Genomic DNA, 27,886 nt, shown 5'->3' with positions numbered 1-27,886 from the left:
TCTTGTCATGTGTCTTGCCCATGTATGTCTGATCTCTGAATTGTGTGTACTGAAACTCTACTTTCCCTCTGGGATTAATAAAGTATTGATTGATTGATTGGTTGTAAAAGAAAAACCATAATGTAGTAAGTAAGCATTCAGTAAGTGGTATAGGCATCCTTTTCTGCGAAAACCCATAAATCCTAGAATACAACAACAAAGCTTGGTTCTGTTTTGATCCACTTCTGAACAGCAGGCCTCCATATTAACCCTGGCGTTCTGTCAGCATATGTTCCCACCGAGTCTTCCTCATGTCCAGCGGACTTGTTTTATGAGCAGTCAGATGACTCTGTTTCCTGTGGCCCAGCTGCACGTACCGGAGGGAAGCCGTAGGGTCTGAAACAGCATGGTCCTGAAGGACCGACAGAGGAAAAAGTAGATCAGAGGGTCCAGCACAGAGTTCATGGAAGAGAGGAAAAGTGTGATTTCCTTCAGCTGGAAGAAGAAAAGCTTGAGAGAGCAGTCAAACGTAACTCGCTCGGTCTGGCTCATGGTGTACGGGACTCGAGCAAAGTGAAAAGGCACAAAACAAACAAAAAACACCCCCAGAATCAGGAATACGTTCACGTGGATTTTTCTTTTGGACTGGTGAGGCTTCCGAGTTTTTCCCCCACTTGATGTCAAGGACACGTTTTGCACAGTGTTCTGGGACTTGGTACGGGAGTAGGACTTGTACAGCTCCTTGCTGATTAAAGTGTAGCATATTATCACGGTCAACAAGTTGCCCCAGAAAATCACTTGACAGACATAATTTACCAGCCCATGCCAGTAAAGGCCACCCTCTGCCTTCAGGTCGCTGCACTTAAAATACCGAGAAGGGGGAGTTTTGTGCGTGAGGATCACATTGGGCAGACAGAGGGTGAGCAGAAAGGCCCAAATGGCTCCTGAGAGGAGCTTCCTCCAGACCAGCCGGCCCGAGTGACTTCCTGTAAATGGCTTTAGGGTTTTTCTGCAGCGGTCAATACTGATGAGGCCAAAGAAAAGGATGCTGATGTACATGGTGAGGTAAAACAGCACCGAGGAGACGCGGCAGACAAAGATCCGTAGGACGGTGGGTGCCGTGTTGGAGTCTGATAACACCTGCAGAGACACAGCATTAGTTTTATAAATCTTACTTTTAACCTCAACAATCCAACATGATAAATGGCTCTTTTGATGTGATGTTCATCGTTTGTTAAAAATGAAATGACGTGTGGCAATAAAGTGGCGAATCTTTTGCAAATGCAAAAAAGTGACACGCTTTTTTAACCCTCCCACTGTCCTAATGGGTGTGACCCGGCGAGGAAAGTTGACCATTGAGCAGGGTTGATGGTTTATCCCTTGGGTCCACGTGGCAGGGGTGAGGAGTGAGCACCACCTCACTCCTGCCACGCGGACCTCAAGGGATAAACCATCAACCCTGCTCAATGGTCAACTTTCCTCGCCGGGTCACACCCATTAGGACAGTGGGAGGGTTAACAGAGTAATAAAACAAGTTTTAGTTGAAATAGATGAGCCAGATATTACCATGCGACATTCTGTGGAGATGTTAGGAAAATTAATACACTCCTTGTTGCTCTTTGAGCATCCTTGTTGTAGAGAAATTAGGATTAGTTTGGATGAGATTGATGAGTCAAAGGCCAGTATGAATGATGCCAAGACTAAAGAAGATTGTTGCCAACATCTGTTTAAAAACAAACAATAAGTATAATATCTCTTTATTGTCTGTAATGCATTCTTCCTTTTAAATGAGTGGATTAATCGTTTAATCAATGCATTTGCAGTATTCTCTAAGGAAGAATGAATGCCTTGCAGGCAGTACTCAGGGCACAAAGAAGCCCACAAACCCCTGGCTCAGCAGGGCCAAGTCTGTGACATCACCGGAGAGCTTAACACGGCAGGATTTGATTATTTGGTCATCCCGCCCCAGACTGGAAACTGATTGGATGTTTTATCTCTACAAACAACTCAAGCTTGGAAAACTTCTGCTGTGAGAATTACTTCAGCGGAAATCCTTTAAGCTTGAGTTACCATTTAAAACAGCCCGTAGCTCCTAGATTTTACAGCAGTTCATGCAAAATGATGTAACGAACCTCCATATGGAATTTATTTTAACATTATATTAATGTGAACTAGCCATTAGCACATCAATCCAAGGAGAATGTTCATAACCCCTCCGCAAAACCCCACATTAGAATCTGAGTTATCACTGTATTACTTTTAGATAAACACAGTCAATCCATATTTGGTCTAATTTTGTCTAAGTAATGCACAAACGTGACTCACCTTGAAAGGGAAGGTCAGGGTCATGATGAGATCAGCAGCAACAATATTCTTCAGGTAAATGATGAAGTGAGACCGGGAGGGTATGCGGAACATCACCCAGGCTGCCACGCAGTTCAGACACATTCCAACCAGGAAAAGTAAAGAGTACAGGACGGGTAATACCACCGTCTTAAAGGCGTTGTCACGGGAACAGCTGCTGTTGGGGTGGCTGTGATTACCAGAGAGGACGGGGTGAAACGTGTTTACCTCCATGTTTGTGTCTAGAATTAAAAAAGAGCAAGTCATTCATAAAATCAGACGTTAATGCACGTATTTCATATAAAAAGGGTAAATCATCCATCGGGGGGGGGGGGGGGGGGGGGCTGGCGCCTATCTCCAGCAGTCAATGGGCAATCAGGCATGGTACACCCTGGACAGAGAGCCAGTCCATCGCACAGAAACACAGAGACACAGGACAAACAATCACACACACACACACACACACACACTTACACACACACACACACACACACACACACACACACACCTAAGGACAATTTGGACAGACCAAACAACCCAACAGTCATGTTTTTGGACCGTGGGAGGACGCCAGAGCACTCAGAGAGAACCCACGCATGCACAGGGATGCAGAAAGTTTCCAGGCTGGAAAGCGAACCCAGGACCTTCTTGCTGCAAGGCAACAGCTCTAACCACTGCGCCACTGCGCAGCCCAAGGGTGAATCATTTAAATGGTATTAGTGTCTAAAGTTTTCCTTTTTGCCTTATTAAGGAATTTTAAAGCTTGATTAATCAAAGGAGTTTTTACAAATGGGCTCTGTTTATTAAACGTTTTGTTACTTACCGCTCGTTGTGATGATGCGTGCTCCCCGTCGGTATGGGGTGAGGGCTGTCTTCGTGCCAGTTTCTGTGTTTGCAGCAAACGTTTGTCTGTGGTTTGTCACAGAAAGCTTCTCTCATTTCTTCTTTTCCTTTCCGGTCAAAAAAAAAAAAAAAAAAAAACAACCAAACAACAGAAAAAAGGAATTTCTGGGTGTTTTGTCATAATGTAGTAAAGGTTTTTGAATTTTATTTTCTGGAGTAAAATATTCTATATAAACCAATCAACAGCAGCTTTAGACTCTTACCACACGTAGATTCAAAAAGTCTTCATTCATTTGTTTCAAATTAGAACTTTATGTTACTGGCATGTTTCCTCTTCTTCGCTTATTCCCACTTTTGGAAACAATTGTGCAACTTCGTCTGGAAAATGTCCTGCTTAGTGTCGCTTTCTTTAGAATCGTTTTCTCATATTTCTTCTTTCTCTGGACATTTACATAAATGTGCCATGGGAAGTACTTCAAGTTTTGGTTTTCTAACTAATCCAGGAACACTTCCTTAAAAAAGTTGCACTTATTTAGCCTTTTTCACATGTTGCCTTTTATTTTCATCACATGTCTTTCACAACCTCCTGCACCTCACCTCTGAGGCCCTGTCCACACGTAGCCGGGGATCTGCCAAAACGTAGATATTTTTCTACGTTTTGGCCTGTCATCCACACGAAAACGGAGTTTTTTCACACAAAAACGGATCTTTTTAAAAACTCCGGCCAAAGTGAAGATCTGCGTTTTCTCCGTTTTGGGTGTCTGCGTGTGGACAGACAAAACCAGAGTTTTAAGGTCCACAACGTCACTTTCCGCATTAAAAAAATGCTGACATCACGTGTGCGACCTGTGTTTACACTAGCCGACAGCACGGATGCCCTCAGAGCTGCGCTCGCTTTATCAATTGTCCAAGCGCTTTTTGCTTGTTTGTTTTTGCAAGCGGAATTACTGCTCCTTGTGGAAGACCACAGACGAAGGACGAGGTTAAGAACGGGGGAAGTACTGCCGCCTACAGGTCTGGCATGTCCTTAACAACGTATTTGTCCAGGTACGTGTGGACAGAGTTTTTTTTTAAAACGAGGTGGTGTGGATGCAAGTTTTTGGAGGGGCGGATATTCGTTTTTAAAAAAACCCGGCTACGTGTGGACTAGGCCTGAGTCACCGGTCAGTGGAGAACGCTGCAACCTCTTGTCTTTGAAACTTGTTTTTTTCAGCAAAATGTTGTTACTGACTTGAAGCCCATCTAAAAGTACTATATTAAACGGTTTTGTGGCTTTGCATGTTGGCTAAACCTCATTGTAGTCCCATTCACTCACATTTACATACCTCCATGTTCCCCTCATGTGTGATTTCTGCACATCTGCTCCTGAGAAATCAGTCAAGCATGTTTGTCAAACAAGGAGTTGACTGGATTTTATTTCTTGTTGAAACTTTAACATTTGGACCATTTAATGTCTGAACTGAGCTAAAACTGTTTTCAGCACTGTGAATTCAGCCAGATTTTCCTATATTTCCTGATATTTGGACATCTCGCCTCTGATTGGATAGCAGTAACATGACTCTACCACTGACTCTGTTTGCGCTGCAACATTTATGTTTTATCTCCACAAATAACACAGGCCTGAAGGAGTTCTGCTGTGTGGTGGAGTTGCTAATATAAACATTTAGCTTCTACTAGAAGAGAGATTCTCTGCGGTTTCCTGGACGCTAAACCAACAACAGCCTTTCCCGTTGTGTGTCAAGATGGGTGAGTCCATGAATGCTAAGTGACAGAGTGATGTAGATCTGTCAGGATTTTCTGATCCTGGAGTTTCATCGTCTGTTTTCTATCAGAAGTTAATGCAGGAGATAGGTGTAGGAGACCATTTCATGTTCGGCCTACATGGTAAACTCAGAGTGACCAATAGTAATAATAAAAAATGGTTTCTCAGTGAAGGACTTCTCACTGGAGCCAGGAAAGGCGACCACACAAGTCCAGTCCTGGCCTGCCTACACTGGCTTCCAGTTGTTTTATCAGGCGCGTTTTAAACTTCTGGTGTTTGTTTTTAGTTTCTTTCATGGAGAAGAAGAAGAAGAAAGTATCATTTCTATAGCGCCTCTCAAGATAAAAATCACGACGTGCCCTCGGCGCTCCTGAAACGATATGTCCCATCACGCTCTCTGCGCTCCTCTGATCAGGGCCTGCTAGTTGTCCTTCGTACGAGGTGTCGGACTCGTGGAGAATGGGCTTTTTCATTTCTAGCACCATCACCCTGGAACCAGCTTCCACAGTCAGTTAGGCAGTCTACTTCTTTGCCGGTCTTTAGGAGTCGCCTGAACACCCACTGTTTTCGTTTAGCATTTCCTGAACATGCTTGAAGTTGACTTACCTTCATGTAGTTTTGATTCTTTGCTTTCAATTCTGTCGTTTCGTGTTCAATGTTTGAATCTCTTATATCATGATTGTATTTAGTTACTGTGTTTAGTACTGTGTGAAGAAGGCGCTATATAAATAAAGCCTTGATTGATTGACTGATTGATTGATAAAAACAATATAAAGTGCATTTTATTTTTATTTTGCATGAGTTTTCTTTCATAATCAGTTTTTTTAAACATGTGCCAAGCAGTGTTGTGATCGCTCCCCTTATGTTTGTTTTTAAAATTTGCATGAATTGTTTGCACAAAAACATAATCAAATGATATCTAACACTCATGCACACAAGACATGCAATGCTGCACGGCGCCTGCATACACTGTAAAATGTGTCAGGCACCTCTCAGGCTGACGGGAAATGCAGAACAACACAAAAAAATAAAATCATGTAACGCAAAACTTGGCTGGATTTCCACTCAAACCTGTCAGAGGCTCCTTTACACGTGTTTCCCTGCTGCTGGAGGTGCTCTGTGATACTACAGCTCAGTGTCACACATTAGCCTCCACCTTCCCACTTACCTCTCTCCCTTTCCGCCAAACAGCCGACCATAAATCTGCTTGAACGCAGCTGCTGTCAAAGCTAAGATAATCACTTTTTTAGCTTGTGAACAGAGAGAAGCAGCTCTCTGCGGGGTGGCGCCTTAAGCGGCTGCTTTGAGGTTGTAAATATTGCTTGTAGGAGCCACATGGGGTTGGAAACATGACAGAGACACCCTGGTGTTTGATGGAAAACATGAAGCTAATAAAAGAGGTAACAATCACCCAAAGCCAAGAGTGGAGCTGAAACTTTGACCCTCTGACCTTTGCCGGCTGTCAATCCTGATGCTATGTTGACGGGTGAAAAACAAAAGAGCAGAACTTTTTAGCACATCGAGATGAGTGAAAACATTCAGGGTGGCCCTTGCTTGTGTGTATTCATGTATATTTATGTGTATACATTCCTTTTGTCAGGCTTTTAAATTAGCTTCTTCTTCCGTAGTTGAAATGTTGAAGTCACGGCTTGCTTTAACAGTGCTGTGTTTTTAGCTTCTGGCTGTTTGCTTATGTCAGCAGGTCTGTGTCCCACATGGTTCCACGCTGACAAATCTGAAGTGGGTCAAGGGCGACGTTAGCTGCAGTTGCTTTAGACTGTCTGTTGACGTCACCAGCTTGGCGGTATTATCCATTTTTGATATTAACTCCACAGACATGCTAACGTTCTACTACTGATTCAGATGTTTTTTTTTACTGTAGCTTTAGTTCTGCATCAGTGTTAGCTAACTTAGTACATTCTGTCCTTCTTTATCAGCCTCATGTGTCCAGTACGGGTGTGTTGACTGGCTGAATCAAAATGGTTTGAGCACACTCTCGTACACAAGTCCATGATTAGACCCAACTGGCATGCATCAGTGTCTTCTGGCGATTGATGCTTAAGTCCCAGGTGGCCGCTTGCATCGTTGTTTTCATGGCAACAGTTTTTATTTGAACAATGCTAAATCAAAACTCCTGTCTGGTGTCTGGCTGATGCATCAGTGAATGGCCCACCCAAAAAATAATATATATATATATATATATATATATATATATATATATATATATATATATATATATATATATACATATGTATATATATATATATATATATATATATATATATATATATATATATATACACTGCTTGCACAACACGGTTACAGATTTATTCCTTTTTTCCTTCAGTTTTCTGAAAGCCTTGTTCAAAAATCTTCCTTGCTGGTAAATTATTCTGCTTTGGTTTTTGTTTCTTAGACCGTTATTTCTGGGTAAATTGACGTAACATGGAAGTGCACGTCTAGATTTAGTGGACTGACTAGATCTAGGTTAAAGGGTGAGGGCATGACGGTTGTTCATTGTGTCTTTTAGACAAGAGTTTACTTGTATGACTTGACCAAGGCCAATTTAGTGTCCTCTAGGTTTCTACCTAGCTCCCCAAGGTGCTTCACAACAAAACCAGTCATTCACCCATTCACACACACATTTGCACACTTGTGATGATAAGCTACAATGTAGCCACAGCATCCCTGGGGCACACTGGCAAAAGCAAAGCTGCACTTCACAGATGCGAGCGGCCCCTCCGATCAACACCACATAAAATGTCTATAAGAGTCATCCATCCATCCATCCATCCATCCATCCACTTAGTCAGTTCACGGGGGCAGCAGCCTAAGCAGGGAGGCCCAGACTTCCCTCTCCCTGCCACTTGGGCAAGCTCCTCCAGAAGAATCCCAAGGCCAGTGAGGAGACACAGTCCCTCCAGCATGTCCTGGATCTTCCCTTGGGTCTCCTCCTAGTTGGACATGCCTGGAAAACTCCACCAGGGAGGCATCCTGACCAGATGCCCAAGCCACCTCAACTGGCTCCTCTCAATGGGGAGGAGCAGCAGATCTACTCTGAACTCCTCCCTGATGACCAAGCTTCTCATCCTGTCTCTAAGGGAGAGTCCAGACACCCTGTGGAGAAAACTCATTTTAGCTGCTTGTGTCCGCGATCTCATTCTTTCGGTCACTACCCGAAGCTCGTGACCATAGGTAAGGGTTGGATTGTATTGACCGGTAAGCCGCCTTCTGGCTCAGCACCCTCTTCACCGTAACAAACCAGTACAACACCCGCATGACTGCAGATGCAGCACCAATCCGCCTGTCGATCTCTAGCTCTATCCTTCCCTCAAGCGTGAACAAGACTCTGAGATACTTAAACTCCTCCCCTTGAGGCAGGGCCTCATCCCTGACTCAGAGCAGGCATTCTACCCTTTTCTGACTCAAGACCATGGTCTCAGATTTAAAGAAGCTGATTTTCGTTCCAGCTGCTTCACACTCCAGCGAAAGCTGGAGATCATGTTCTGATTACGCTAACAGGACCACATCATCTGCAAAAGCACATCTATGAGACCTACTGTGTGTATATCTATGCGAAAGATCATTTCTTCTTCATCTTCACCAGCAGGCAAGGCGGGTTAACTGTCTTGCCCAAGGGGGGTGGGGGGGGGGTGGGGGGGGGGGCTCTGACTCTATTTTTGCAGACGTTTGTCTGCCGAAACTCTTTGTGAAGATATTTAATGTATTTGTTTTTTGTTTCGACAGTTGACCTGACAAAAATTGTAAGAGGTTAAGTTAGACTTTTACAAAAATGTGACTGGTAATGATAATACACACACTTACCTTGGTTTTCATAGTTTAATTGAGGGATTAGTAAGGTTTTCATTTGTGATCTTTCCCCACATTTTCACCTGTTTATCTTCACAGAACACGACTAATGCTTTAGCTTTTAAGATAATCTTCAGTCTAAGATGATCGATGAAAAATTAACCCTTCTTATTGCAACAGTTTGTACTTTTTCTGCACAAGACGTGTCATTTCTATCACCTCTCCTATGATGTTGCTGTTTGTCTGACTGTTTCTACTATCTAGTAGACTAAATATGCCGTGGAATGAGTTTTGGAAAACAGAGTGTCTCTTTGAGGCAGTTTCCAGTCTGGGAGATTTAACATGCTGTTGCTTGTGTGCTCAGCAGAGCCGTGTGCACACTGTGAGCCACAGAAAGGCCAAGGGACAGGAGGTGCCGCTTCAAGTCATTATTCACTACAGTGGGTGAAAGGTGTAGAAGAAATAAACGTAGAGAACCAAAGAAAGAACTAAAGCCAATGGGTTTGAACAATGCAGAATTCATCCGTGTGCAAACAGATTCAACTTTAATAAAGTTAACAATAAAGGATTGAGTTGAAAAACGAGCAAGGCACACTCATCACGGTGAGTCCGTCTCTGGTTTAGAGACCTTTCATACCATCGACGACAACGCTGCTGTCCTGTTGCCGTGATCTCAACATTAACCAGTTATTGATTTCTTCTATTGACGCCATGATTGTTTTGGTTGCACCCCACAACCCCAGCTCTTTTTCCAGCCGGAGTTCTCTACTGTGCCCTCCAGTGGACCAATCCAGTACTGCATGCCGTGCAGTGCCATGCAGCAGCAAGTATGAGAAAAAATTTGCAGCCTGGCGCCTGCACCAATTTCAACCACAGGATGTCATTTTTTTACTTAATTCCTACATATTACACCTTTAAAGTAATTTTAAATCTTTTTTTTTATTTCTGTGCAGGATTAGCTTTCTGAGTACACACTTTCAAATTCAAATTCAGATAAAAAAAAACTTTAATCATCCCCGAGGGGCAATTGTTTAAAACGTCTTGAGCAGTTCTTATTATCTAAATGTTGTTTAGTAAGAATAACTGAAATTTGAGCTGCCCATGGTGTTTTTTCCATGTGATCTCAGGGTGCAATTACTTATGTAAGGTAGACAAGCCACAGCAGGTGATTTAGATGGTGTCATGTAAATGTGTGTGAATACAAACCTCTTAAACTGTTTACAGGTTCAACAAAGTTCCACCATTTAAATCTTGTTGCTTGGTTTTCCATATTTCTTTTTTGAAATATTTCCTATGTAAATACATGTTGTGTATTTGGCCAGCTCCAAGAATGACTGATGTTTTCTCATTGGACTGTTGATGCCATCTGTTGGTTACCCATTAGGATGACACGTTTGTGGCATTATACAGTGAAAAAGTGTTTATAGTAATGGTAATTTTGAGTAATTCTTGGTGTTTGCTATAATAAGGATGAACGAAATCTTACGGACGGCGCATATGCAATGCTATCATTGGTGTCCAGTGACTGTGAGTGTCAGCTCTTAGAGAATACATGGGAGCTTTACTGCAGAGCGATATAATAAATGTTATTTCAGAAGCATGAAGGAATTCTTGACTGCTGACGTGTCTGAATAAACAAACACAGTTTGTCAAAACGACTCTCTCCCATCATTCTTCCAGTTTTGGCGTCATTTTCCTACATTTATAACAATCTGATTGGAATTTAAAGGAATCAGTGAAACAGGGGGAGACAGCCACAGTTTAAACTACTGTGATTGCATCGCATACTTAGCAGGGCTGCTATGTCATACACTTACACAGTTAGTGTTTACAAGAAGTTTCCTTTCACCAGAAGGTATGGACTTGTGATGCTTCCACACCACCTGTATCAGATAAACATGTTTGTGCTGTTGGTAGCAGAGCCCCTCTGTCCATGCAGCCGGTGGGTCGAGTTGGCTCATTTACAAGATTTCTACTCTTCAAGACTCAATCATTATGTGGAGCTTTGATGTTTCAGTTTTAGTTTATGTACACGTGACTAAAGTGGCAGAGGTTAGGTATACAGTGGTGGCGTGTTCCAGTCCATCTGGAAAATCTTTAGGGACCAAAAGCCACATCTGCAACCAATCAATTTAAAGAAACAAAGGGCCTCCACCACCCTCAGCTTAAAGACTTGGCTCTGTTGGAAGGTAAATACAACACAATAACGCTGTAAACAGGTCAGAGGCTTACTGTGCAGTACTTACGGTACTGTATGACCAACACTTGGACCATTTACACTTGAATTTAATACAGCAGTTCATCAGAAAGCAGTGACAAGTACAACTGTGCTTGTCATACATTACTGCCAATGTATGGCCATATTTTTCATAAATTCGAACTAAGGGCTCAAGTAAAAGATCCAGAAACATGGAACCATGGCCATAGATTGACAAATCCAAACTTGTAGAGACGTGAAAAGGTGGCTGGAAGGCTGAGGTGTGGATTCTATGCTGCTTGTGAGAAATTCCAATGAGATTATTGTCACTGACAGAGATGCCAGCGTTGTGTTTGGGTATACATGAAGGCCATTAATGAGGAATTTGCTATCATTTGTTTGGTTTTAGTAAAGGAAGAAACAAGATATTCACCTAGTTCAGCCTTTTGAGGTGCCAAGATTTGGGCTCCAGAGGGAAAAGACAGATTGTCAGATTCTCGTGAAAACAGCGGGTTACTGTCTGAAATCAGACTACCAGCTACCCTCTCCTGTCTCCATGTTCAGAAAGAACTATACGGAGTTCATTCCACAAACCAAAAGTATGTCTCACTTCACTCTGGTTTCCGCCGTCTATCCACTCAGTAAACTTTCCTTTCCTTTCCTCTGATTCTCACTTTTCTCCCTTTCACAAGAATTCTCCTCACAGGAAATCTACCAACGGGTTTTTGTTTTGTTTGTATTCTATTGGTGTCGCGGGCTGACCGTTTCTCATCAGTCAGAGGTGGAGACTGTCAGGAAGTACTAACCATAGCTAAACAGAATTGTTGTGTGCTACGTCAGTATGACAGCTGCAAATTTGTACCTGAAAATAAAAAAGTGATTTTTGTTTACTTTTAAGGTGACCTAAGAAAAGCATGCTGAGAAAATTCCAAGTCTGAAATTCTCCATAATGCCCCATATTATTGAAAATAAACTCTACACCTTCTGCAGGACACAGGGGAGAAATGATATACTGTTTTTAACGTTTTAAGGTGATTTTAGAGTTTGTGGTTCTTTGCAATTACATTGATTTGTGTTTTATTGTTGTTCGGCTCACATATGAAAGCACTTCTCAAATATTTAACGAGTAGCCTGCATTCCAAAGTTTATGGAGAGCAATTCCCTCTCCTCCCATTTTTGCCTGGGTCATTTCGCACGGCTCTGGAATGGCTCAAATATTTGGAAAAAATACTTTTCCTGAAATCCCTGATGATTTTTTGAAACATACATATTTAAATTCTAACATATGGACTCAAGTCTCCATTAAATGGCAGCTGTTTGGCACTGAAAGCCCCTGCAAGTTAATTATGCCTTTATCATTATGCACCACAATGGAGGGGGTGCAGAAAAATATGTTTTAGTGTAAGCTTCCATGAATCTACCAACAGGTTTACTAAAGTAGCAGCGACCACAGAAAAGAGAATGACCCCCCCCCCCCCCCCCCCCAAATCATTGGTTAGTGCAGGGATTCCCTAAGTGTGGTGCGTGCACCCCTGGGGGTGCGCAAGCTGCCGCTAGGGGGTGCGCGAGGTGAAAATTGTAATGGCTGCGGAGCTCAGAGAAGTCTGTCATATGTCACCATTAGTGTAGCCAGAAACTCATTTGTGGGTGGGCCTAAGAAAAGTAAGTGGGCCCAATAAATGTAATTAAAACAAGTATATTTTTGCGCGTGTGTGTCCTCCACATGTGCCCATAGCTTCATAATAATAATGCGCCGAGCTTCAGCACTCTGGCCTGCGCACGCTGTCAATAGCAAGATATGTTCCGTGTTTGATCATTTGTATCGGTGTTGGAGGAATCTGAAGGTGGTGAGTCATTCTGGCAGATTGTAATTAACACCCTGTCTCATGCAGGTGTTCTGACATTGTAAACCTCACACACAGAACATTGTGGATGTAACAAAATGAATCAAGAAGTGATTCCCATCGGAGCATTTTAGCATTATTATATTATTATATTAGCACACTGACTGTGGGACAGCATTCTAAACGTGTCAGGCTATTAACAGCTCGCTGAAGATCTGAAGTTCAGAGTGCGTCTGTCAGAGGTCAGACGCGATCCAGCGGAACCACGGCTCACGGGTGCACAAGTGAGCACATCTGGGCTGGGCAGAAGTAATTTAGCAACATTGTTTTAAATAGCGCCAATAACGAGACGCGGTGACTGGAGCGGCTCATGGAGCTGTGCCACGCACGCACACACACACACACACACACACACACACACACACACACACACACACACACACACACACACACACACACACACACAGGCTCACAACTACATTGTGATGTCATATGGTACCAGCTATTGTTCTAGGGTACCTCTTAGCTAATAGCGATGGCAGATTTAAATTCAAATGCAGTGCAGAGTTTTTACCTGACAACGGCACAACACTGACAGTTTTAGGCAGAATATTTAAATGTCATATATAATTTATCAGAAAAAAAGTTGATTGGGGTGACTTGCTCTTTACACAACCATTTGAAAAAATATAATTATCATTTTTTATGTTCTAGCTGCTTTTTATTAATTACTGACAACTTGCAGAACTTTTGAGGAGGTGTGCCATCAACCATGCAAATTAATTTATGATTGTTGTTCTCAGGGCATATGGTGTGTTTTGTAACAAAATGTCTTTAAATAATGCTTTAGGGCAAAAAGCAAGAGTGTAGGTGACTGTCATTTGTGACCAAAATTAGAAATTCTTTTAGAAAATAAAACTATATGACTTCACTTTTTGACTTTGTTCTTTGGTAGTAAACACACCAAGACTACAAGGCTGCCCTGTTGGTCCCAGTCACCGAGGAATGGGTGAGTAGCTATTTTCACAGCTGGAAACCTCAAACGTTGTCTAGAAAATTTAAACTTAAGCCACAGACATGACTTCCTTCACATGTTTAAGTCATTTCATTAGTATTAGTATGTATTAGCCTAGAGGTATAGATTTCATAATTAATGCATTTATTAGAGTTAAAAATACAAAAGCTGTGGTAAAAGAATCAAATTCTGGTTTGACACAATCGTATACCCTTACAAATAGGCCTTCAGTGTGAGACAACTAAATCAAATGAATGACCATAGTTTTTTACCAAGTATGATTTCAGTTTGCCCTCAAATACCATACAACACCATACCATACCATACCATACCATACCATACCATACCATACAAATTTATTTATAAAGCACCATTTAAAACTAACCAAAATGCTGTACATAAAAGAGCCAAATGCTCGAACATATCAGCAATTCTAAGGGAAAACATGGAAATCTGATTAAATGCATAGAGATTTTGCATAAATCTTCAAGGATAAGAGAACAGGTCAAAGATAACGGCACTATCCATTGAAATAAATTATGTAGCAAGTGATAAAAAAACATTTAAATTGGCAGAAAAGAGCAACAAGATAGGGCAAGCTGTTAAAAGGTGAGCTACTGAATCATAAAAAGTTAAGAAAAGTAAAACTGGTACTGGAGTTTCATATTAAGTGTCACAGAGGGAAGGCAATGCTGAAGAAGTGTGTTTAAGGGCAGACTAGAACAACTAATGAAACAACAACTAATAAGGTTTTACACTATGATCATCTCGGCCTAGGCCGGGTGGGACCGTGTTGTGTGAGCAGTGTTGCTTTTGGAGACTCTGACATGAAGCACGCAGCTTCACACTCTTCTCACTGAGCAGCAGTGCAGCCATGGGCTCCTCTGCCAGAGCGCTCACAGGAGACGGTCAGTCCACGTGCTCCCGCGGTCAGAGCGACAAATCCATGCTGCAGGAGATGTTTACCACGCTGCATCCAGATAGCTAAAGAATAATGCATGTGAGAAGCCACTGCTGGCTGATTCAGTCTGTGCCAATCAGAAGCTCCCACTAGTAGGTAGGCGTGATCATCAGTCAGCCAATCAGTCCGTAGATGTATGGTCGGGTCAGCATAAGAGGGACCGCAGGGCTGTAGGGTCAAAAAACCAGTTGGCTCTGCATGAACAACGCTCAGATAACGCCAATGAAAACACAATTACCCCTACCGGGCCCAGACTGAGCTGACCCGAGTGTAAATGTCATCTAAAGCAATTTACTCTGAAAATATATACAGGGAATTAGAACCTTTATGGACACTTAATTTACCCATTTTTTTATATCAGTGTGATGTCTTCCTATCCATGCATGTAATACAGAACAAAGTATCCAGCCACAAAATGTACACTGGTTTTGGCATATTTGCACCAATTACCTCTCAGTTAAACAGAAACTACAATTAAATTGTACTTTCCAGATGATCAGTTCCAGAGATTTCCAAACTCTGAAAAATAAACCTCTCATTTTGACCACCAACATTTCTCATCTTTCATCAACACAAATTCGATGTCAGAGAAATTAAATATGGCAACTACATATCTGGTGACATTTACATGAACTGCTTTCTCTCAAAGAACATGCACAAATGTTACCTTTGAGTCTGTACCAAGGGGATTCTTGGCTAAACATGTATATCTGCCAGAGTCTGACACTTTGGGTTTTTGGATGATAAGTGTGCCCTGGGGGTGGAGCATCTCACTCCCCATAGACCTTCCCTGCTCTGCTGCAGATAGAACTGAATGATCTGGAAGCTCCCAGGTGATGTCTGGCTTTGGGATTCCAGTGGCACCACAGTTAAGTTTGATCAACGTTCCTGTCACTGCCCTTATGCTGGGAGGTGGTCCACTTGTGATTCTTGGAGGGTAAGCACTAATAATAACAGGGACAGTGAGGACCGCATCCCCAGCATTGTTATGAGCCCTGCAGGTGTAGCTTCCTCTGTCGTGGATAGTAGTGTCCTGAACAACTAGAGTTCCATTTTCTAACAAGTTGTACCTTCCAAGTTTTTGGGGTTGAGCTAGAGTGTGACCAGCAGGAATGGTCCAGTAGATTCTGGGCGGGGGACTCCCATCAGATAGACAGTGAAGGAACAGGGGCTCCCCAAACATACCACGGATGATGCCTTTAGGCCTAGTTATGATGTAGGGCCTTTCTCCAATATTCAAAATTACTAGCTTCTCTATGTAGCCCAAGGAGTTTTTGGCCCCACAGCGGTACTTTCCAGAATCTTCTTCAAGAGTATTGTAGATGGCAAAAGTTCCATCACTGCGTAGTTGGTGACGAGGTCCATGCCTGGATATACTCGTAATCTTTGTTCCATTTGGCAAAATCAAAAAGATCTCTGGAATAGGAAACCCATCAGCAGAACAATTTATAACTGCGGTTTTCCCATCTCGATATACAACGCGTTCATTAAAAGGGTTCTTGAAGATTGGCCTTTGAAGGACACTGGTAACTTCAAGCTGCACTATCATTACTGCCTCTCCTCCATCATTTTTTGCTAAGCAAATGAACTCACCTGTGTCAGTGGGCCTCACATTAACAATTTCTAGTGTCCCATTATTGTGAATGTTAATCCTACTGCCAAAATATGGTGCTGTCAGGAAAATATTATCAGGCATAATCCAAGTGATAGTGGGGGTGGGATTACCCTCAGCTTTGCAGTCTATAAGTTTCCTGGAGTGTTTTTTGACCACATCCTGTATTACAGTCCTGTTCTGTCGATATCCATTGATGAACGGTGGATTTCCGTCTATGTCCAACTTGTACGTTTGTCTGTTTTCTCCACCTGGATTGCGAGCCATACAGACATACTCCCCTGCATCGGTGACTTTCACATTCCTGATATCCAGCGACCCGTTGACGTGGATTAGGTAGCGCTCACTAGAGGCTGCTATCACATCATTATTAGAAAGCTTCCACAGGATCTTGGGCTTGGGCTCTCCAAATGCGTCACAGTCAAAGCGAATATTTCCACCAGGCTTCAACCTGGCGTAAGTCTGGCTTGGTGAGTGAATCCTGGGGGCAGTTGTCACTACTGTGATATGCACATGCATCTCGTCTTTCCCAACCCGATTCTCAGCATAGCAGGTGTAGTCTCCTTCTTCAGACGTGCTAACCTATAAAAATATGGTATTGGCGTTAAATTTAATCAGTTTGATTGTTTGGTGTTATGACTGATTAAATTGTGTACCTGATTTAGATATAGAGTCCCATTATCAAACAGAGTATATCGACGTGTCCGTCCTCCTCCATAGCTAGCATCAGACTGAAAAGCACTGTTGACTACTGTACCATCTGGTAGACCCCATGTGATCTCTGGTTTCGGTGCCCCTGAGGCTTTACAGTCTACTTTCAAGTCATTACCATAAGGTACTTGCTTCTTCCTATGTAGTTTTGGTGCTATTTTGGCTGGCTTCATTGACACGGTGACTCTCGTGAGCTGAAGGTCATCTCCAGCGGTGCTTCGTGCCACGCAGACGTAATCTCCGGCATCTTTATCGCTAACTGTGTTAACAGCAAGTGTGCCATTATGCAGGACTTGAATTCTGTTACCCATCCTAAAGAAATTAAGAAGAAAACATTATGTATTACACATGCAGTACCCACTGGTTCCGAAAGTGTAGCAGTGTCCAAATCTTTGACTAGTACTGTATATTATTGATACAGCACTGTTACTATATAAATGGAAATAAAATCAAGGACAATACATTATTTTTTCACCCCACACTTGCATGGGTAATTTGTTATTTTTAATGAAAGTTACATATTCTCCCAGCCAGCATGCAACTTTTTACCTGTGCCAATAGTCAACAACAGCTTTAGACGGTAACTTCCAGAAGATCTTTGGCTTAGGGTCTCCTTCTGCTGAACAGTGAAGTCTCAAATGATCCCCATAGGACAACTCTGTCATGTTTTCAGATGTCTCTAGTATATGGGGTGCAGATTCTTTTCTTTCTACTGACAGAGTCACCACCCTTCGCTCTGAACCAGTAGAGCTAGTAGCAATACATTCATATTTCCCACTCTCTGCCGAAGTCACATCTTTTATGAGAAGTGTTCCATTCTCATAAAGTGATACCCTGTTTCCATTAGGGTTTTGGTTAGATCGAACCACTGATCCATCATAGAGCACCCAGTGAATAGTGGGACGAGGGGTACCGTAGCTGCTGCAAGGCAGCCACAAGCTTTGGCTCAAATTAGCTCTCAGCTGCTGGCGCTTCTCCTCAACAATGCCTGGTGGTGCTGCAACCACTTGTAGTCGTACTGTAGCTGTATCTGCTCCGGCCGGATTACTGGCAATACATTTGTAATAACCCCTGTCATAAACAGATACATGTTCGATGACCAATGTCCCCTCAGAAGACACGGACACTCTTCCTTTCTCTGTGTTTTGACCCCTAACTTGAGTCCTATTTGCTAAGATCCAAGAAATCATAGGCTTAGGGCGGCCTTCAGCTTTACATTTCATCTCCACTCTGTTTCCTGTATGAGATTTCATGTCTCTTATTTTTGGCTCTAGGATGCGTGATGGATAGGCTACCACAGAGAGTGTTACAAGAAGTTTATCTGATCCATGATCATTCTCAGCAAAACACAGATACTGGCCACGATCCTTAATGTTGGCATTCTGTATGGTCAAGGTTCCACTGCTCAGCACCTCAAACTTTCCCATCTTGTCCTTGATCAAAATTGTACCACCTAAAGGACAAAAAAGCAAAAACAAGAGAAACATTCATATTAAAAACATATGAAAGTTACACTAAACACAGAGTTGTGTCATTTGAATCATTACAAAATGTGTATAGAAGATTCATTTGCCTAGCATCAATTTAACAGAATGCCTAAGACAATATCACTGGGCCATGGCTGTTGGCAAAAAAAAAGTTGCATTAGCGAGGGAGTTTGTTAGAATTCTGAGTGTCCTAGCATTCATCTCAGGGCCTTACTTTTATGGATCTTATATTTTGACCATGGTTTAAAAATGACATGATCACTTTTTTACCAAAGTAGACATCCTGTGTGTCTGAAAGCCATCTCAAACTTGTTGAATTAATAACACACTGTGGTTTAGACATTTTGTGACTAAACTGAGAAGACATGGAAGAAAATTTGCAAAATGTGTAACTCTTGTAATTTATGTGCAGTTATGGGTAATAAACTGTAGTTTAGACTGGTCATGAATAAACCATCTTGCAAAAGTGTTAAATTGACCACTTTAATGTCATTTCTTGTGAAAATGTGTTCATTTTCCTGCAACTGTGCGTATTCGACGAGTTTGCCAAATTCAAAAGCCCAATCACACCTTAAAAATGTTTTTAAGACTGATTTTATTTATTTATTTCACCAAAAGACTTATTTTCATTTATTTAAAAAATGTAACTCAAAAGTATGACATTTACGTTACCTGTGGTTGAAGAGAAGCGTTTCCAGGTAACAACAGGACTTGGATTTCCAACAGCCTCACACGGCAGGAAAGCATCTGAATTTGATAAAACAGTGAAGCTAGCTGCATTTCCCCCAACTATCCTTGGCTTGCTTGGCATGGGCTGTGCGGTGGGGTTCAGCTGAGCAGTACTGGTAGTTGTAGATATCATTTCAGCAAGATGATAATAAGTAGGGGAATTAGTTTTCTGGATGTCTTTGCTGTATGAAGAGTGAACACCATGCCGTTGCCCTTCTGTGAAAATGGTAATTGTGTCAAAGTTAATGGGTTTATCGACGCTGCTTCTGCCGGCACTACTTTCTGCAGTAGGTCTGACTCTCCTTGCTGGTGATCTGTGAGGTATGCCACCATTGCTGCTATGCATTGGTGGTTTAATGTTGCTGTGTAATCTGGTCTGAGAAGTTGTATGAGGCAGTTTTGTGGTACCTGGCATCAATGTTGTAACAGATGAGATAATAAATGGAGTATCAGGAAATAAATCACTAGAAGTCCAACCATTTTTGCCATACAAGTCAGTCTCTTTTGTTTGCTCCGTGGAAGCAGGTTCTGTGGTTATGTCCGTTTTTCTGGGTGGCATGATTCTTGGTTTGTAAAACGAAACAGCCTGTTGTGGTGGCGCTTCTTCAATTGTATTCTCCTTTGTGGTAACCTCTACAGTTGAAGCCACATTTGCCTTTGAATTTACTTGAGTAAATTCAGGTTTCCTGAAGGGCCTCCTTCCCCGAAAAGGCCTCCTTCTTCGCTCCTGTTGTCTTCTGGTACCAAGCCTCTGTGAAATTATAAGCACATTCTCAGAAACCCCCCCAGAGCCAGAGGATAAGACTTCATCAGGATCAACTGAATGTGGTTTGACAGTAGGTGGCGAAGGCAAGGAGGGTAATCCTGGTGGCGATTCAGAAGTGGCGGTAAATCTGTTAGGATTAGATGAACTTGTAGTAGTTACAGGATGGTAGTTAGGACTCCTCGTTGGAAGCTCAAAATCTGCCGATGCTAAGCCTTCAAAGTCATCATCTAATGAACTCTCTTTGCTCTGCGTGATTATGAATGGTGGCAGAGTATCATGTTTGGGATGTTTTATCGTGCTGGTGGTGTGCATGGCAGCAGGGGTTGTGGTCCGTAATCTAGTTAAAGGTGTCGTGGAGGTTTTCAGTGGAGTTTGTGGTTTCTTTAGTCTGCTTAGTATCTTTTCTTGTTCTCCTCTTCCGAATAACCTATTCCATGGAATCCTTCCACGAATCACCTTTGATGTTGTCGTAGTGGCTGTTGTGCTGGTAATTGGTCGTGCTTTCTTGGTGGCAAAAGGTGGATTGATTTCAGGGGCATCAGCAGACGTTATGTACTCATTGGAATCATCTGAGCTTGACTCAGTATGGCTGAAGGTGGCTTTTGCAGTGGTAGAAACATGTGGGGCAGGAGTTTCCGTGTTCTGTGTTTTGCTCATAGATGGACTGGAAAAAGCTGTTGGAGTAATGAGCTGCACATTAGTGGTCGCCATCTCCCTTTTGTCTTTGGCGCATTCTAAGAAAAGATGAGAACAGGCACAGATTAATAAATCACAAATAGAGCAATAAATATTAGAAATATGTAGCTCAAACCTAAAAATGTATGACACCAGAGCAAGCTGTCTTACCTGTGGTTAAGTAAACCTGATATGGCAAAGAAGTGTTGTCTCCTTTCTTCATAGTGGAGTGTCTAAATCTATTGATGAATGACTGGATGTCAGTGATCCGGTTGGGTTTAACGATTCTCCTGCGACTGTGCAAGATCCTCCTGCCGCCTCTTCCTTTGCCATCCTTGTGTGGAATTATTCGGATCTGTTGTTGTGACAGAATGGTGGATCCTGCCGAAAGCTGTGGGGATTTTATCGTCTGAGTTGTGTGGAAGGTGATCTCATCCTCTTGCTTCTCTGCAGTGGTGATAGCTGTAAACGTAGTTCGGCTTTTTGGATCCGTGTGGATGAAAAGCTCCACTGGGCCATCGCTTATTGGCGTGACGTTGGGGTCTGTCGTGATGGTTTGTGTCGACCCTGTCTCTGCAGGGAGTTTGCCTGAAAAGCTGAGTTGAGTTTCTTGTTCACTGTCTGTCGTACTAAACTTAAGAGTGACCAGATCAATGTCTAGGGTTGACTGAATGGATTCTTCAAGTCCACGATACTCAACCTGACCTGGCAAATGTACAACTATCTGCTCTTTTGACGTGGAATCAGACTGCATGTATGCTTCTGTTGTTGGCGAGTTTGCATTCTCCTTCATGTTACTTGAATAAATGTCATGACTGAATGAATTTGCCATGTCGGCAAACGTTTGTGCCTTTGTTGTTACTGAAATCTCATCCTCTCTTGTCTTTGTCCTTGTTATTATCATGGCACTTGGTTTAACTTCCCATGACACGACACTGAGATGGTTCTCTTTAAGCCCCTCGCCAGAGCCGATTTCATCATTTAAAATTATTACTGGGTTTTCATGCTTTACCCTCTCACTCATTGAGCTCATCTTTAATATTGATGCTCCATGTGCTTTTTTCATGAATTCAGCGAATTTCTGTGGGTCTACTTTCCTGGAGGCTTTATCAAGCCCCCTGCTACTCCACATATGTCTGCTGTGAACCCCCCCTCTTCTCTGTCCCAGTCTACCTTGGGAATTTCCTCGACCCTGTGATCTCAACCTTGGGAAACGACGATCTGACGTGATAGTCCTGGATTTCTGACTGGTTTTCACATTGGGACTTGGGGAGGTGAGCTCACTGAGGTTGACTGTATGCTCTGCTGGGCTAGAATCTGTCTTGACCTCCGTTACCATCCCTGATCCCTCATTGTCCAAAGTTGTGGTGGATTCAAGGTTTTCTTCAGAAAGTATCACCTGAGAAACAAGCAGGTCAACTCCCAGGTAATTAGCAACCAAACACCTATAAAACCCTCTATCCCTCACTGTTAATCCCTGAATCAACAGTGTGCCATTCTTCTGCACTTGTCTATGTCCTACAGACTTGTCCAGTACTGAATGGTCAGGGAGAACCCATGAAATTGAGACCTCAGGACTTCCAAAGGAGCCACAGTCAAAAATAAGATTTTCACCAAGTGACTTTGAGAGCCGAAGACCGTTAACCTCGGACTCTTCCACATCAGGAGAAAGAACTGTCACCCGAAATATGAGAATATCCGCATCCAGGTAGTTTGTGGCGATGCACCAGTAGAGGCCGGTGTCAGAAATATCGGCACCTCGAAGAGTCAGCATCCCTTCAGCAGAAATTATAATCCGCCGGTCTTCACTTGAGTAAGGAGCTCGGACTTTGCTTCCATCTGGTAAAATCCACTCCAGGAGAGGTTTAGGCTCACCCTGGATTTGACAGCTCAATTGTGCCACACCACCTATGTCAAAAAGTATTTTGTTTAACAGAAATTAAGGTATTCGGATTACAATTACAAGATTTGAAATAAAAAAATGAATACTTTAAAAATGTACAAACTAACCAAATAGCGAAGGATTTTGCTCCCACCTGTAATGACAGTGTGTTCAGTCTTGGTTTGATTGTCTCGTTTAATCATCGTCCAGGAATAGTGGTCCTTTTTAGATGGTTTACTCTCAACTTGTAGGTTGACCACAGACTGGTACTTAATATGCAGAGCCGAATAGGTGGTAGTAGTACGGTCAAGCTGGAGGCTCACGTCTTCCTGCATTAACCAATCAGGAGAGGCTTTAAATTCAGCCTCGATGTTTGTGGTAAATTCCTTCTCTCCATCCTTTACTTGACTATATCTGTAGATCATTTCAGGTGTTCTGGCCACCATTGAACCTCTTTGTAGCCTCATGGGAGAGTCGCTGTAGGTGGCCAGGATCTGCCACAGCTGTTTAATTTGTTCATAGTCAACGTTACAAACAAAGTATGTTGTTATACCAGATGTAAGCACTGTGACATTTTTCCCCTCTTCCTCTTTAAAGGATTGTGTCAGGTTTTCAAACGCAGTAGGCCTCTGGACCGTACAAGATAAACTGGCATCATTGTGAAACTGGTCAGTCAAACTCATATGTATGGAGCCTAATGGGGCTATAAAGTCATTGGGGGAAACTGGTGTGAATGCCCCCTCTTCCAGGCTTATGTTTTTGTGCTTTAGATGGGGTTCGATCCATGGTTTGATACAAGTAAAGGCGTCGCTTTGGAGCTGGGATAGAGGTCTGCTGTGGTGAGGGGCTGGATTTTCACAAACAGGACACAGCTGGCCTCTTGGATGTCTTCTGTCTCGCTTGCATTTCAGAACACCTGGAAACAGTTATCAAGTGGTGTAGCATTTAGTTGGCTATGGGGAGGAAAAGAACATTTATAGTTTTCACATAAGAGGCCAAACCGAATCAAAACTGAACTGAAAAAGATGTGAAACGGTAAAGATTACTACAGTCATGCAAAATTAGTAAGTTATGCTTTCCTTTCTATAAAAGCAAAGTCAGGAATAAAAGCTGCAAGTCGTGTCTTTTACCTCATGTAAGACAGCATGCATCAAATCAAAGAGCAAAAGGCTTAAAACCACAGATGAAAACCTCTCACCATCATTCTTTTGTACCCACGCCGACAACCACTTCATACGACAATCACACATCCAAGGATTGTCATTGAGGAAGAGGTTCTCTAATTGGCTGCAGCCTGAGAAAATATCTTCTGGCAAAGTCTCGAGGAGATTTTCGGACAGGTGGATGGTTCTTACTGTGGACCATTTGAAAACCTGGCTGTGTCTCATGGTGATGAATGTGTCTGAGTGGAGCTGTTGGAGCTGGTTCCCCTCCAGATGGACCAGTTGCAAGTTGGTCAGGCCGTAGAAAGCCTCTGGGCTGATAAAGTCAATGTGGTTGTGGTCCAAGTGTAGTCTGAGGAGACTGGTGAGGCCTTTAAAAGTCTCTTTCTTGATTCTCTTCAGTCTGTTGTTTGACAGCTTGAGGACCTGTGACAGACCAGTTAAAAGAAAACGAGGCATGCATTGTTTTAGACTCAACCATTCCCTTTATTTCTGTATACAACCATGCACATCCTGTTATTTAAAGTAATATTGTAAAATAGACAATGCAGTATAATTACTTCAATGGGAAAAGGACAGAGTTTTACCTGTAAAGATCTGAGTTCTTTGAAGGATTTGTCTTCAATGCCGTGTATACTGTTGCTATGAACCATGAGCAGTTCCAACTTCTCAAGCTCTGAAAGATCTGTTTCTCTCAAGAAAGTTATACGGTTGTACCTAGCACAAAAAAATCCAACAAAATACAATAAATCAACTTAGTCTCATAATTAACATGTTTGCTAAATATACAAAAATATTCCGACTTCTTAAAAAAGCTACAACACAGATTTTCTGAAGAGGTTTTCGAAATAAAATGTCTTCGGTTAAAGCTGTTATGGCAAATTTAGGAAACAATTTCAACCTAGAACAGCTGACACAACCAAAGTTAAAGGCGTATTGCCAATTCAATACACTGACATTGTCCTTTAGAGAATGTATATTAATATAAATATCTGACATGTGAACGTTTTACTGTGCGACTTCAACCGCTGGTGCATCTAGATTATAATCATTCTGTATTTTAATTCTTTCATAAATAAGTGGTGTAAAGCTACATTATTTTGAAGGAGACGCTTCAGGTAAAGGTCCTGACTTGAACTATCAGCCTGTCTAAGGCTTTACTTCTCTGACAGGCAACAACAGGCAGGACTACACAAAACCACTGTCCTGAGGGTGCATTCGCACTCGTATTAGCTTCATTTCATCAGGGATGTGAGCAGATTTGTAAACGCTGGTTTGTAACATGCATCGACTTGTCAAAACTGAGATGGAAATTGTGGCATCAACAAGTCAACTTCATGCTTTGATGTTGTTCTGCTCAGCAACTGAACAAGGCTCAGTCACAGTGCTGATTGAAATCACCTGATTTAGTTGCTGAACTGAAGAGAAACACGGCATGTGGGGCGACGGTGGCACAGGAGTTAAGTGCTCGCCCCGTAATCGGAAGGTTGCAGGTTCGAGCCCCGCTCAGTCTGTCGCTGTCGTTGTGTCCTTGGGCAAGACACTTAACCCACGTTGCCTGCTGGTGGTGGTCGGAGGGACCGGTAGCACCAGTGCTCGGCAGCCTCGCCTCTGTCAGTGCGCCCCAGGGCAGCTGTGGCTACATTGTAGCTCATCCCCACCAGTGTGAATGTGTGTGAATGGGTGAATGACTGACTGTGTTGTAAAGTGCCTTGAGGGGTTCCAGGACTCTAGAAGGTGCTGTATCAAATACAGGCCATATACCATGGAGATGACTTGTTGATGCCACGATTCCCCATCTCTGGAACTGACAGCCAATCACACCAGCATGTGGCTGCAAATGCATTGGCCCTGTTTCAGATTTGGGTGTTTAAAACTGAAAACTGAAATCATATCAGCATCACTCGTGTGCATTTTCTTTAGTGAGCAGAACAGGTTTAAATCCAAGTGTTTAAATAAATCATCTTACAATTAAATGAAGCCTTTCAGTCTGAAATGGAAGTCTCTCTGTAGCTAGCACACAAAAAAGCCACCCTTTTCTTGATTTTCTCGTGCCTCTACGTGCACAGGGTCTATCATGCTAGCAAACCCTTGCAAAACAAACAGACACGTCTTTTAAAAGCCTCCAGGAGCAGCTTTCTGTAGCATTTACAGAACAAGAAAACACTTGGAGTAGAAATGGGAGGCCAGCCAGAGTGTCAACTTTTCTTTTCCTGCTCTAATCAAATTCTTGATTAGCTTGCCAAGGTAGCAAACAGCCAACGCTAGCGCTTGTTAAATTGCTGCAGAAATGACCGTGAGGCCATGTTATCTAGTAAATCAAATGGTTTTAACATTGTAAACAGGTTACATATAGCCTGGACCAGGTAAGAGATACACAGTAGCCAACAGTACTTTCTTTGTAAAGCCAATGTTATTATTAAGCTACTTATAGACTGTGGTTGAAACCATAGCCTGTATCCTTCCTTATAGTTTGCAGCTGCCTAGTCTACCAAAAGCTGGAAAGAAAACGTACCCGAGATTAATCTTTTCCACAGCTGGAGGGAAGTGGTCAGGTACCGCCGTCAGCTGTCTGAAGGTGCAGTGCACTTCAGTGGGAACATGACAGACGCACGATGTGGGGCATTCGGCACATGACAGCTGCACGACTGTCAGCAACAACAGAGCTGTTAGAAACCACCCCCGCAGGTATGGAGCGCTGCAGCCACACTCACTCATTGTGCACAGAGCATTCGTGTGGATGGGGCTTCAGCAAGGAGATACTACACTTTGACCCGAGCCATTAATGCAACCTGCCTGTGGAGAAAGAATAAACATCACAAAACGATTCCTTAGAAATGAATCGTTGCTGTGCAATTCAAACGTTGAATTTGACATGTTTTAAAGGGAAAGGTACAGAGTCACGACACCTAAACTATTTTAAAGATGTCCACAGCGATTGCTATAAAATCTTGTTTGTGCAAAATGTGAAAACTGTTGCTAGCAGAGCAGTTATTGATTACCAAAACAAACATGTCAGCTGAACTGCTTATTGCAAGTCATCGTTGTGTATTAAGATTTTCATGTGTTTTAAGTGCAAATGTCACAAAGAATAAAATTCTATCTAAAGCTGCAAACATCTGATAATTAGTGCAGAAGAATCAAAAAGTGGCTTGAGAAAAAGAACAAAGTGAAAGTGCTCCGATTTTGGACTCGAGCGCCAAACAGAAGTATGCAAACTTAGTCACCCTCCACTGTGCATCAGCAGAAGAGCAAACACAAACATGAGGCAAGAGCACTCATACAGTCATGCAAAACCTGCGAAAATGCATTAATACTAACGCAAGTAGCTTTCCTCACCACTATTTCACAGCTGCAGAAAATGGGCTTGCAGTGCATGTGTAGTTGCAAAAACCTGAAAGAAAAAGCTATAGTTCCTCATTCAGCTGCAATAGTCCTCCAGCTGGATCTCTTAGACCAGTCCTCTGTGTCTGAAAAGCAGATTTGGGACCAGAGTCACTGCTGTTGATGCCTGCAGCTGAGAGCAGGCTTCGGTCTCCTCCACCCCCAGCAATACGCTGTAACGCAATGCTGAAGCAACTCCAGCTATGAAACACTCAAGGAGTCAAGTTGCATGAAATCCCACTGATGTGACTGACTGCTAAAGGCCAGTAAAGACACCGAATTACTCTTCAGTTGAAGTAACTGAGAACGAAAGTGAAAATGCTGCCAAGACAATAAAGCCAGACCTAAGGCTTAGAAAAAAGTTATTACATAGTTTTATACAGAAGCCTGGATTTACTGAAGGAGTTATCAGATTGCTTCAGAACATTTTGTTCATTATTTGGTTGAAATATTTTTGCACTTTACATGAAAAGTGACTCAATACTTCAGAAACTATATAATCTGATTAAAAACCACACTTTGTTGTGATGAACAAATGTTGCCCTTTTTTCACCGAATGATGACGTTTTTATGTCCTGTTTTGGGTTTTTATGTATCAATTCTACAAATAAAACAAATTTCTTTCCACTTCTTTAAACTAGTTTGTGAAATGGTCTTTGTGTCTTTTCCCTTGCACGGTGCTTGGTTGTGAGATAATGTTTTACACTTTATTTTGGAAAGTAT

At 42.4% G+C, this 27,886-nt stretch overlaps 2 protein-coding genes across 3 annotated transcripts; both read right to left on the bottom strand.

Annotated features, from left to right (window-relative positions):
- Positions 1 to 123: 123 nt before the first annotated feature.
- p2ry12 (purinergic receptor P2Y12) lies at positions 124 to 3,237 on the bottom strand. 2 transcript variants are annotated; one of them, XM_054742483.2, is made up of 3 exons: positions 3,146 to 3,237; positions 2,305 to 2,564; positions 124 to 1,119 (listed from the first exon to the last, which is right to left on the bottom strand). In XM_054742483.2, exons 2-3 carry the CDS (start codon positions 2,554 to 2,556, stop codon positions 319 to 321), a joined length of 1,053 nt encoding a protein of 350 aa, XP_054598458.1. In that variant the 5' UTR covers positions 2,557 to 2,564; positions 3,146 to 3,237; the 3' UTR covers positions 124 to 318. The 2 variants fall into 2 exon arrangements, with proteins under 2 accessions (XP_054598458.1, XP_070399702.1); XM_070543601.1 differs by lacking the exon at positions 3,146 to 3,237 and having other exon boundaries at positions 2,305 to 2,644.
- Positions 3,238 to 15,188: 11,951 nt separating this feature from the next.
- Positions 15,189 to 27,315, bottom strand: igsf10 (immunoglobulin superfamily, member 10). Its single transcript, XM_015955394.3, has 10 exons — positions 27,119 to 27,315; positions 26,295 to 26,575; positions 24,367 to 24,496; positions 23,815 to 24,205; positions 22,771 to 23,532; positions 20,906 to 22,642; positions 19,237 to 20,793; positions 17,627 to 18,530; positions 17,023 to 17,389; positions 15,189 to 16,948 (listed from the first exon to the last, which is right to left on the bottom strand). Exons 2-10 carry the CDS (start codon positions 26,495 to 26,497, stop codon positions 15,398 to 15,400), a joined length of 7,602 nt encoding a protein of 2,533 aa, XP_015810880.1. The 5' UTR covers positions 26,498 to 26,575; positions 27,119 to 27,315; the 3' UTR covers positions 15,189 to 15,397.
- Positions 27,316 to 27,886: the final 571 nt, after the last annotated feature.

This window comes from Nothobranchius furzeri, chromosome 13, assembly GCF_043380555.1.
Source record: "Nothobranchius furzeri strain GRZ-AD chromosome 13, NfurGRZ-RIMD1, whole genome shotgun sequence".
NCBI lineage: Eukaryota > Metazoa > Chordata > Actinopteri > Cyprinodontiformes > Nothobranchiidae > Nothobranchius > Nothobranchius furzeri.
The sequence above is the reverse complement of the archived record's forward strand: the minus strand, read 5'-3'. Positions and strand labels throughout refer to the sequence as shown.